We start from the raw sequence: 12,844 nt of genomic DNA on the forward strand, positions 1-12,844 counted from the left end.
TTAACCAATGAGAGAACAGTTTACTCGCGCTTGACTTGTATTAACAAATTTGGTCCGTTTAGAAACTTTGCCGTGTGAAAGCGAACAGCACCAAGAATAAAAAGCGACATTGTAATAATTTTAATCCCTGTTTCGCAACAAAGCAATCGAGGCTTTTCTACAGGTGTGAAAGTACCCTAAGAAACCGTTGTTTGGTCCCCTACACCCCTCAACCCTTCAAGGCTCTCACTCCGGAGGGTAAACCCTTTGAAGGGATTAGGGCATAGGGACGAGCCCTTCCGAATGGAACGCAGGGAGAGACCAAAGTAAATTCAAAGATGGCGACGTGCATAAAACTGAAAGTCTTGTCACTTTCTGACACGACAAGAGTCCAATCGAGCCGCGAGTTCTTTCGTCAAATCTTCATTTACATTGTAATAATTTTAATCCCTGTTTCGCAACAAAGCAATCGATCTACAGGTGTGAAAGTACCCTAAGAAACCGTTGTTTGGTCCCCTACACCCCTCAAGGCTCTCACTCCGGAGGGTAAACCCTTTGAAGGGATTAGGGCATAGGGACGAGCCCTTCCGAATGGAACGCAGGGAGAGACCAAAGTAAATTCAAAGATGGCGACGTGCATAAAACTGAAAGTCTTGTCACTTTCTGACACGACAAGAGTCCAATCGAGCCGCGAGTTCTTTCGTCAAATCTTCATTAACCGACAGCAGCTTTTAAATGTGGGTGGAGAGCGGAACATTTCATTTGAATCGCGCGCAGAACACAAAACTGATGGGAGCGGCTCCGGTGGAAAACTGACGGGCTCTAAAACGTTCAGATGAGACGCAGCTCATTTCTCCGTCACTGTAAGTTACCGAAAACACGTAACACACGTTAGGCACGCGTTTGTGATCAGGCTCTCTCTCGCACTGTATGACATGACAGACAACTAGTTGTCCAGTCCTGTTCCGTTCACACAGCGCGTGTGTTCCGAGAATGCGGTTGTGAGTCCTGAAAATTTACGGGTGTGAGTTTGGTTACAGAATGCGGTTGTCACGAACGTAAATAACCGAACTGTGTGTGAACGTAACTATTAAGGACTCAAATACAGGACTGACAACTGTATTCTGCTGCTGTATGAACATGGCCTTTGAAATGTTTACTTATTTCATAAGCTAGTAGTAGTAAGCTATAGTATTCCATTCTGAACACAGCCTAAGACTGGGAAAAGAAGAAGGACAGGAAATGAATGGCTATCAGTCACAAATCGGGTCATCTGAAGGTTTAGTGGAGTTGACTATGGAATGCGCCATTGGCAGAGCTTCCGTGGAAAGGCACAATGGTTCAATCTTCAAGTGTAGCTAACACCTGAAACCATGTGAAAGCCTGGTGTGTAACGACTCCAGATAAAAGCCAGTGCTTTAGGCCATTTAAGAGAAGTGAACCTGAATGCAACCCCCGGTGCCTCTTTTCTGCTTTTAGACACTGTGTTATGTGTTAAACTACTGTATAGAGGATCTAAATATAAAGTCCTGAAATGTAAAAATATGCACTGTGCAAAAATTGCATGCAAAGAATAATTATCCAGGAAAGGCATCTGGGAAGCGTGAAATTCGCGTGAAGTTTAGTGACACTTATCAAAAATCCTTCTGACATTAACAATGCATTGGCTCCAGCATTTTAAATGTCCGCCCTGTGCGTCATTTCACCCTTGGAAGGAGAGATTCAGGTTTGTGTCAGTTCTCATTCCAGGTCCTTTGCTCATCTGCATGTGCAGATGTTTAATTCACAAGAATCTCTGACATCAAACTCCCAGCATGCAGCAGCACAGCATTGTGTGTCTTCAGCTAGAACAAGAATAAGTTGCAGTCAATCACTATCACTGATGTAACTGATACTAGCTTATACTACAGCGCGTAGACAGATGTTATAACCAAGATGAAGAAGACTTGCTTACCAATCTTTAAGACACACTGAACAAATCCAGGTAAATCTGTCCCTGGGTGTATTGTGCTGTCTGTGATGAAGAAAGGCTTTGGGGAAGATTATACACCAATTAGACACTTCCGGCCCGAATCATGCAGAAGGTTGGATTGTGATTGTGCAAGAGGACTATGGTATTTTCTGAGGACACTTGAAAACCCTTCTTAAACCTTACACAAGATAAAGCCAGGAGTATTGCATTAACTTTGAATGCAGATTTAAAGATAATTTGATATTTGTACAGAGTGCAGTGCCAGTGGATGTTGGTTGTAAGCCTTATTTTGCCTTTTTTTTGGCCAGTTTGCTTTGGTTAGTGTGTCTCTGTCTGTTGTTTGTTCAATTTTGAGCATGCAGTATGTATGTTATAGTAACACTTTATGCTAAAGTCCCATTAGTTAATGTTAGTTAAAGGGGTCATATGATGCTGCTAAAAAGAACATTATTTTGTGTATTTGGTGTAATGAAATGTTTATGCGGTTTAAAGTTCAAAAAACACATTATTTTCCACATATTGTACATTATTGTTTCTCCTCTATGCCCCGCCTTTTTGAAACGCATCGATTTTTACAAAGCTCATCGCTCTGAAAAAGCAAGGTGTGCTGTGATTGGCCAGCTATCCAGTGCGTTGTGATTGGCCGAATACCTCAAGCATGAGACGGAAATGTTACGCCCCTCACATACTGTTGATGCCGTGTCCGGCTGGAGCTACAAGACAAAAACATTAAAACCCATTACAAACGAGGCATTTGTTGCATCCAGTGGGGACATAATTACTGATTATAATGACTTATACTGTCTTTTTACGCGTTGCATTGCATCGCCCCGCGCAAACATAAAACTCTGTCTGCATTTGTGATCAGAGAAGTGACAAACTACAAACGCTACTCTACACTGCCCAAAACTCGCGTTTGAATCGTCAGTGGCAAATCCTTTAAATGAAAACGTACTTACGTGAGTCAGAACTGCCGGCATTGTAGTCTAACGTTACTCTACCAGGATCAGTAAACAGTCCTCCATAAAATGTGCTGCACACATCTGGATATTTGGGTTAAACTGTTCTGGAACAGTGTTGTAAATACAACTTAACCACTGATTTGTAGTCGTGTCCTCTTTTGGAAGACCAAACAAAGTAGTTTCGCTTTCACAACGAAAAACACACCTGCCTAGCATGAGGGGAAGCCCCGGCTTAGCGTGCGCTGAGGCCGGGATAGAGTGAGCTGAGGCGGGGCTAGCGTGAGTCGAAGCCCCGGCTTAGCGTGCGCTGAGAAAGGCGCGCCGGCGAATGAGCGGCAACCACATGTGACGTCCCTGGGCTGGACTCCGCTTTGTCCACGGTGAAAGTTGATGTATTCCCTCAGCGACGAGCACAGATCAGCTCTAGGCATGATGAAGCGGATATCGTCCTCTTTTGGAAGACCAAACAAAGTAATTTCGCTTTCACAATGAAGCACACAGCGCCTTCACGACATGGCTGCAGCGTCAACAATACTACAGTGAGAATAAAAGTTACGCCTTCTTTCTTTGTGTGAACATTTGGGCAGCGTTATGCAAATCTTCCCACATAGTGAGGTAGATATGTGGGGGCGTGTTAGAACGAGCCGTTTTAGGTAGGTGTGGCTGACTGAACTTTTATAAAGAATATCTCTTTGGATTTGAGACTTTAGTCTTTGTAACTTTACAGATCTTATTTATGCACCAAGAGCTTGTAACACTCCAAAGAGAAAGGAAAAATTGAAATCGCATCATATGACCCCTTTAATGTATCATCTAACATTCGCTAACAATGAGCAATTTGATACTGTATTTATTTAACTTTTTTATTAATTATTCATTGTTAGTTTATGTTAGCTCAGGCTATTAAATAATATTAACGGACACAACTTTTGATTTGAATAATATACAGTATTAGTAAATATTAAAACATGAACTAAGATTAAAAATGCTTTAAGACTAATGTAATTATTTAATGTTAACTAATGGGTCCTTATTGTAAACCATTACTGTAAGTATTGATTTTGCAACAAATACCTTTAATTTTTTCAAATATCTAATTATATAAAAATAATAAATAAATAAATATAATTGTTTAACTGTTCTTAAAGATGCATTAATCAGCTTTTTTCTAATTATAAAAGGCATAACATAGTATATAATGTAAGTATTATTAAATTTAAAAATAAATAACTTAAAAAATATATATATTTAAGTGAAGTACACTCACTCATGAAGACTTCAGTTGTATTAGTAATCTAATAAAAGTTGATAATTGAACACCTGTGGAATAAAGTAATTTTTAACAGCAAATAAAGAATAAAAAAAAATACCATTGCTTTTTTTGGCTTTTGTCTGCTGCTGCATCCACAAGCGTCAGTAGTCAAATCTGATATATCAGCCAGTGCATTATAAAGTGCCCCTTTCATATCTACAGTACAAAGCAACTTATATCACCTCTGTTGAGGCCGAAGTGGCTGACAAAACACTTCTCAACTTTACATATAACCGTCATTTGAGGTGGACATTCAAGCTGATCTGTCAAGTTGCATGAGTTGAGCTGCTTAGCTTTTGCCCACATTTTATGATTTCTAATCTATGGGAAATACAAATATTTATGTACTTTTACCCTCGTTCAGAATGGTTGTGTAATGAAACTATAAAGCGCATAAAACTAGGGATGCACCGATATGAACATTTTGGCCGATACCGATAACCGATTATTCTTTATTTTTGAAAGCCGATAACCGATATGTTGGCCGATAAATCTAGTCATAGAATTAGTAGTCATAAATTTAGAATTTAGTCATAAAGTCTTACAAATAAATAAAATAATGCATAAATAATGCAAACAAGTCACTGGACATCATTACACGTGTAAAGAATCAAAATGAATGCGCCACAGATCAAGCCTCTGCACGGACAATAATTAAATGATTTTAATTACTAAACCATATTGTTGATGAAAATAATAAGAGAAAAATACAAGTGGTTGTTATTAATAATGTATCAATGATTTTGAAAAAGTAACAAATTAATACCACTGTTTTAAATAGCAGCCGTTGAGCTGCGCGTGCTGAAGCTGAAGAGCTGAATGAACATGGTAAACTGAAGCGTTTTGCTGGCAGCTTATTTAACTCAAGGATATGCATCCTGAGATTAATATTAATACAACATAAACATAATATTACAACTTATATATGTACAAAATGATGCAGTTATTGCGTGCTATAGTCAGAATGTGTGATCCTGTTGTGGATGCGCTCTTCCCATATCAATGCGCTGAAACACAGCAACTAAACCCAAAGAATGCACAACGTTTTATTATAATAATGTTCTCATTAGAATGTTATATACACAACATTCCCAATCATAGTTATTAATGTTGTGCACTGCTGTTTGAGCTGCGTGCGCTGAGCTAAAGACGATCACCGGTAAACTGAAGCGCTCTTTTAACTTAACCAAACGCATTCTATATGAGATAAATCAGATATACATCAAATAAGCACAATATTACAACGTACAATTGCACAAAAGGCTGCAAACGAACAGCGCGCATCTGAAGTGTCTCTGAAGGAAATAATGCATTATTTATCGGCTTTAAGATATCGGCCAAATTTTCTTATCAGGCCAATACCGATAACAGAAAAAATGAGCATTTATCGGCCGAGACCGATATGGTGGCCGATATATCGTGCATCCCTAAAAAATGCTGAAAATGCTAACATTTTCATAGGGGTACTCTGGAATAGTAACCGATACCGATATATCGTGCATCCCTACATAAAACAGACTTCATGGTATCTGCCAAGATTATAATCCTCTTGAATTGTGAAGTCCAGACCCCAGGGATAAATCAAATGTGGCTCTAGGGTGAAAACACACAAAGATCAAAGTCCTGCCCTAGTAAAACAGAAAAAGCAAATAGAGGAACAGCGTCTACTGGGTAAAGCTAGCTTTGTTAAGCATGTGTGGCAATCATCAGGGTATTACAGCCCAACAAACAACCTGCACATCTGCTAGAAGTCGAAAACACAAGTGAATTGGCCCCACTGGACTTGTAGCACAATGCCTCGAGGGCAAGAAAGAAAAAAACACTTGTGCATAATTGGGATTAAATATTTATTCTTCTTGCATGAGTATTAAGTCCTATGAGGCATAGTGAATGATGACTTGATAGCTAGATGTTGGCACACAACATCCATCCATGATTCCTCCCTGGATAACAGTAACCCCCGCTCAACCTTCCCACACCGGTGACGGCAAATTCAGGGGAAGATTATAGTTGACATGGCACAAAAAGACCAGCTGCTCCACAATCATAAATACAGCGAATGCTGTGCGGTCCAAATCTACAGCCCTGCGTTTTATCAGAAGGAGGCATAGCATAAATGTATGGATTGACAAATGTGAGTTTAATTACATATTGCCTTAATGTGTTACATAATGATCTGGATCGTTAAAAAGACAAAACGCCACACGTTTCACAGAATACGTTGCAGTACCACATCAAAATTGTGTTCTTTGCACCTTAACTTACTAACACGCATCATAGTCTTTATTAGCCCAAGAACGGTCATATTGATGAGAACGAATACAGCCTACAGTGACGCTGTTACCTGAGAAAATGAAAGATTATTTGCCATTATATGCTACATCTTGTGGACAATGTGCAAAGCGGTTTGCATTTGGACAGCATGTACAGATTGCGCAATGTCACCAAATATGTGCTGCTTTTTACGAGTGTGTGCCGACAAACATCCTCCCTCGAGAGCTGATCGTGGAGAAAAACGTGTGTTTGAGAGGATCCCGCTCGTGTTCTTGTGAACGCCAGTGCATGTGGAATGATTGCATCTGCAAGCGATCCTACTGAAGCTCAAGTTTGTGTGTCAGACGTGCCTGAAAACGGTAGGAACATCTGAGGGTTTAAAAACCAGACTCGGAGCCTGTAAGACAGACATTCAGACTACAGTTCAGTGACCAAAAGGAGTGACCCCTCATTCTCTGGTACAAAAAAACAGGAACATAGAACCGAGGGCACCTGATTCTCGAAGCTCAAGAGCCTCAAACTCCAGCGCTCAGGCACTGTGAAACACTCTCCACCAGTGGACTCATCTTCTCTCGCCCGACTTCCCTTACACGGCCGTGTGTTGGGTGATGTCGCTTCGGGGAGACATGGACATCTGGCGGGTGAACTGGCTGAAGCTTGCGGCTCGGGGTCGGGTGCGAGGAGCCGGGGATGAGGTGGGAGGGAGCGGTCCGAGTTGGGTTTGAAGAGGCAGCGAGGTCTGATCTGACACCTTCAGCTCCTCCTGCTGTTCTTGTGTCAGATCTCTGGAGAACAAGCTCTGGATCAACTGCAACTTCTCCTTTTCTTCATTCAGGAAGACATCCACCAGAAGAGTCTTCTCCTTCTTCAACTGCTCGCTGATGTTTTTGGGCACGTCGGGGATCACCCAGGCCACCAGCATGCTCATGGTTATTACCAGGTTCTGGAGAAGTCGGAGACACATAAGCACATTTATATTTACACACGTATATATTAATGGGTGGGGCGCAGGAAATCATACTCATCACTGGCTGTGATAAACATATATCTTTCCATTCAATAAATGGAGGATCTTTTACACACCATGTAGCATTTCAGGTATTGGACCTCTGCCAGTGACATCTATACATACACTTCCTGATAATGAGGCTCATATAGAAGAATATACATTTTATATATAACGCACCATTCAAAAGTTCGAGGTCGGCAAGATTTTTCAATCTCTTCGCTCACCAAGTCTGAATTTATTTGACCAAAAATACAGTTCAATACATTATAAAATGTTATTATAATTTAAAGTAACTGTTTCATATTTGAATATATTTTAAAATGTACTTTATTTCTGTGATGCAAAGCTGAATTTTCAGCATTAAGTCTTCAGTGTTACATGAGCCTTCAGAAATCATGCTAATATGCCGATTTAACATTTCTTATTATTTAACAATGTTGTAAAACCAACGTGCTGCTTAATATTTTAGTGAAAACTATAATGCATTTCTTTCAGGATTCCACTTGGAATTATAAGTGATCAGTTTAATGCATCCAAACGTTTTGTTGACTTTTGAACAATAGTGTATGTCTTTTAAAGCTATATGCAAGCTTTGTGTGAGGAAAATACTGAATTTAAGACATTATTCATTGAAAACCACACTTTTCTTGTCCTTTTAAGAGCTTCATAGCTATAATCACCATAAAATGTTGTTTATTTAAGAACAACACTTGGAATGACATTTCATTTTTGAGTGAACTATAACTTTTAACTGTTTGGTTTAGTGTTTAATTGCATTTCAATAGAATTAGTTTCCACCCATAGCTGCTGACAGCAGGACATTTCTACTGAGTTACAGCAATTATTCTGACCAGCATTTAGACTATTAATCCAAATGTGCAAAGACTGCATCATTTATATGTGGTTGAAGCGCTCGCGTTGCTGAGGTAGCTTACTGTGTGGCTTTTTCATTTGTTTGGCTTTGACTGAAAAAGGACATACATTTACGTTTTTCCATTCATAGTCACTTGGGTGTTCATTAGGAGTAAAACGTTTATTTTAGGCTTTTAGATTGGAGGTAATGGTTAAAAAAAGGAGCTTTTACCTGGAACAATATGACGAAACCTAACCGAGCCGCTAGAACCGACCAGTACTGTTTGGAGAATTGGTAAGGCTCAGTCGACCATGGTGGTTCTCTGTAGTCTTTGTACCTAAAATGAACAGAAAGAATAGACATCCTGAGTCATTTAAGGCTAATTCATCTCCAGCAAGGATCCGTTTGCTAGTTGGCAATAAAAAAACAGAAAATTTAAAACATATGCTCAACACATGCTTCTAGCAAGGCTACAAAGGGCAAAACAACACAACAGCATTATTAATCATGACGAGGACATTCTAAGTGCAAAAGAAGGAATTGCATATTTGTTGTTTTACTTTACAACTACTTTGTATAAGTGGATTTTTCCCCTGTTCAGATAGGGGTGTTTGGTTAGCAACAGTTGAGAATTAAATATTTTTTGTTTCAAAGAAAATTAAATTTAAAGTCAATCTGTATTTCTAAGGTATTTAGATTATATAAATAAATTTAATATAGATAGTCTTGACTTTAAGTTTTGTTTTTATTCATTATTTTGAACTCAATTCAAGAAGTGCTCAATGCAAAAACTGTAATTAAGATTAATTAATTAACACAATATATGTGTGAGATAATAGTTTGTCTCTTAATGGATAAAATACTATATTTCTGAAGAAAATTGTTAGAAAAAAATTTAATTATCATCAATGGACATGAAATGTACCCTAAATTATAGAATGACCCTAGTAGTTGCAGTAGGAGGAGAGTCTTGGTCACGATGATTAAAAAATGAGTATATTTTGATTATATCTTCAGGCCTAATTCATTAGAGCAGGCTGTTCCCAAAAGTTTTGATTTTCTCTATTGAATTGAATTGAAAGTAAACTTTTCATGGCCATATACAGTAATCGACGTGGAATGTGTTAGGCTGGTTTTGATTTCCTCACACAGTCAGATATCTTCATCTGAAGACATGGTCCCTGGGGTGAAGTCCTTGTTTGGTTATGCAAGTCCAGAAAGGGCAAATATGGTGCAGGAAAAACATGGGCTTGATTTGTTCCTCGACCCTATTTTAGAACACTGACAAGCTTGCTCTCTTGCTCCCTCTTCATCTATCTGTTCTCTTAAAAAACAGACTGAGGGTCAAAGGAACCCAGACATCAGATTGCCACTTCTCTTTGGTCCGAGTAGCAACAAACGAGTGTAATCTCGTTCTCAACTGCTTGGAGCAGAAAAAGCAGACAGGTTCTGATAAAAGCACTCTTCTTGACATGCTTCTGATGTGTTGTGAAGGCCGCCCGAGATAATCAAAGCAGTGGTGAGATCTCACACTTCAGTGTGATGGAGTCACATCTAGATGTTTTTCTCCCTCTGTCTTTCCTCCACTTCAGTGTGAGAGTTAAACGCTGTTTGCTATCCCGATCTGGAAATAATTCTTTCCAGAGAACTGATGAACACAATTACTATCACTATCAACACAAGCAAACAGCACTGCTTCATTAGAAAACAATTTTTCACATTAAGACTCGCATTATAAAAGTATAGGCCCACACAGAACCTGTGCATGTTCTTCCACATTTGATTTTGAAGTAAAAATCTACAGAATTCTGTGGAACTATTTACGATTTTATAAAATGCATGAAGCTATATCTAATAAAAAGGTGTGTTCATCTGAACAACAGTCAGATTCTGCAGACGCCTATTCTCTACCAGGCCCATACCGAATCTATGAGAGTGCAATAGATGTCCAAAGAACTAAATATGAGTGTCTGTTAAATTTTTTTTTTTGTTAATTTGAGCTCTCAGCTAAATATGAAACCACTGACAAGCTACCCTTCCTATGTGGTACAGTTCTTTGTAATTTCCCGTTGAATTAAGTATGCTGAAATGGATAGGCTGGTTGATTGTTTATGACTGTATTTGATTGTTAAACTGTACCATTTCTTTTGCTGTCCTATCTGAGTTTTCCACAAAAATCTGATGAAGAATACATGCAATCTCCCCAGGCGCCATCCAAGAGAGGATCAGTATGTTCAGACCATAATAGCTTCGACACATGTTTATTTCAAATACGATTTAAGAGCTGCAAATGAGGGATCCTACGGCTGTTTACGGCCTGTGCTCTGTCCTACTAAGAATTATTTTGATGTGGTTGATGCCGATAGCCTTGTGGTTAGTGCGCTGACATATACAGTACAGTGCAACTGTGCTCATGGTGACCCGAGTTCGATTCCCGTCTCAAGGTCCTATGCCCATCCTGCCCCCCTCTCTCTACGCAATTCTTTCCTGTCATCTCTCCACTGTCCTGTCTGAATAATAAAGGTATAAACAAAAAATTATTATTATTATTTTGATGTGAACAATCAGTTTGCTCACAACTACTATTCCGTTTTGGACTAAATGTCCATGGTTGCATGTTTTATCAAAGCAATAGGCAGCTGTGCATCCCAGTGACCTTTAATAATAGTAATTAGTAATATAGTGCATTTTTTCCAACCTGCAGAATGTAATGTCTTTGCCGAGACTGGTGATGGAAGGCACAGTTCCTGGTTTAAAGTTGCTGACGTTAAAGTAAGAGAGTGTGTGGTTGATGAAGCCATGCATGGTCCCCGTCTCGCTGTACATGTACTGGTAGACCAAGCGAGGGATGAAATCTGATGTGAAGGAGATGACAAAGGCCTAAAATGATACAATACCAGGTAAGAGATCAAAATATGTAATTAATATGTAAAAGCAAGAAGCAGAACTTTACTGTAACAAAGTCCAGATCAGGGTCACTAGTTAACTCAAACTAAAACCATAAAAATAAATTTTTGTTACCTAAAATAAAATGTAAAAACCAGCTAGTTAGCTAGTTGCTAAATCAACAGTTCTCATTTTAATTTAGTTTAACTTGATGTACTAGAATAACTAAAACTGAAATAAAATTAATAAAGAATATAAAAGACATATTTACAAAAAAATTAAATGAAAAAAAATTACTACAACTTTAAAATTTAAATGAAAACTGAAAATATAAAAATACATAGAAACGCATAAAACTCAAGGTATCTCAGGCTGAGCGGTAATGTGTGGCATTTAATTGGATTAAAGAGGCCATCTGTAGCTGTAACATTAAACGAATACTTGATTTCCAAAAGAACAACACTGCTGGGGGGAATCAGATGTCGGGCTTCTGAGTAAATGTGGCTTTCTTAATGAAAGTTCAGAGAAAAGCTGAAGTATCTTTACCATAAGGCTTACTAGAATATTTCTCTCATATTGGGAACATCACATCTATTAAAATAAATCTGCCGGGGATTTCGAGTAGGAGACATGGATGAAGCGAACCGTACAGGTGAAAGAACATCTGTACAATTTGAGAACAGAAATTGTCACATAAATTGATTTCTTCCATGAATAATGTGAATTCAACCATGTAAGTACAAAGAATCTTGGTCATCTAAGGCTTATGAAAACAATACCAATGATGCACCCTGGGGTCTTTTTGAATCCCTCTATATGATAAACTTTCCATAAAGAGGACTAACAGTATTTGACTAGCATGTGGTAAGCAGCAGAGTTATACAGTATAAAAGAAACTCACATTGATGATAACTGAGAACTTTCCCAAACCACTCAAGATGTTGTACCAGATACCTGTGTGAGGAGACCATTTAAATCAGAGGTTAAATTAGTAGATCCGAGTATGATTAAGAATGCAAGTGAATTGTTGTGGTGTAAATATTAATGCAAGATTTTCACCGATATCTTTGGCCCTAATGGCATCTGGCCTGCGAAGCTCCGTGACGAACTTCTTGGCGTCGAGGCGGATCTCGATGACATTGTTTAAGAGGGCGAATAGCGGAGCCAGTGGGAATGAGGCCACAAAGAGCGACACGAAACCAAACTGAATGACTGCAGAATGACAAACAAACAAACATGGAGATACATGTTGAGACATTTGGGTTACAAATTGAAGTTTGACTGATATAACTGTAAGACTGCTGTTCATTACCAGACATTAAGGATTAAATATTGATTTTATGCAACCATTCAACAGTTTTGTGGTTGGTAATATTTCTTAACGTTTTTTTGAAGTCTCTTATGCTCACCAAGGCTGCATTTATTTGATCAAAAACACAGTAAAAACTATACAATTGTGAAATATTATTACAATTTAAAATAACTCTATTTGAGTTCTATTTGAATATATTTTAAAATTTAATTTATTCCTGTGATGCAAAGCTGAAATCATTCTAATATGCTGATTTGCTGCTCAAGAAATATTTATTATTATTAT

General features: G+C 38.5%; 1 protein-coding gene across 3 annotated transcripts in view; it reads right to left on the minus strand.

The window, feature by feature from the left end:
• Positions 1-6,071: 6,071 nt before the first annotated feature.
• The window catches only part of LOC107583957 (anoctamin-1-like), a 38,063-nt gene continuing 31,290 nt past the window's right edge, over positions 6,072-12,844 (minus strand). For all 3 annotated transcript variants that reach the window (XM_016270331.1, XM_016270330.1, XM_016270332.1), the window contains 5 exons: positions 12,307-12,459; positions 12,149-12,201; positions 11,060-11,241; positions 8,593-8,698; positions 6,072-7,442 (listed from right to left, as the gene is read on the minus strand). In XM_016270331.1, coding sequence (XP_016125817.1) covers positions 7,086-7,442; positions 8,593-8,698; positions 11,060-11,241; positions 12,149-12,201; positions 12,307-12,459 — 851 coding nt within the window. In that variant the 3' untranslated portion in view covers positions 6,072-7,085. The remainder of the gene's footprint in view (positions 7,443-8,592; positions 8,699-11,059; positions 11,242-12,148; positions 12,202-12,306; positions 12,460-12,844) is intronic.

Source organism: Sinocyclocheilus grahami, unplaced genomic scaffold, assembly GCF_001515645.1.
Source record: "Sinocyclocheilus grahami isolate Dianchi unplaced genomic scaffold, SAMN03320097.WGS_v1.1 scaffold56.1, whole genome shotgun sequence".
NCBI lineage: Eukaryota > Metazoa > Chordata > Actinopteri > Cypriniformes > Cyprinidae > Sinocyclocheilus > Sinocyclocheilus grahami.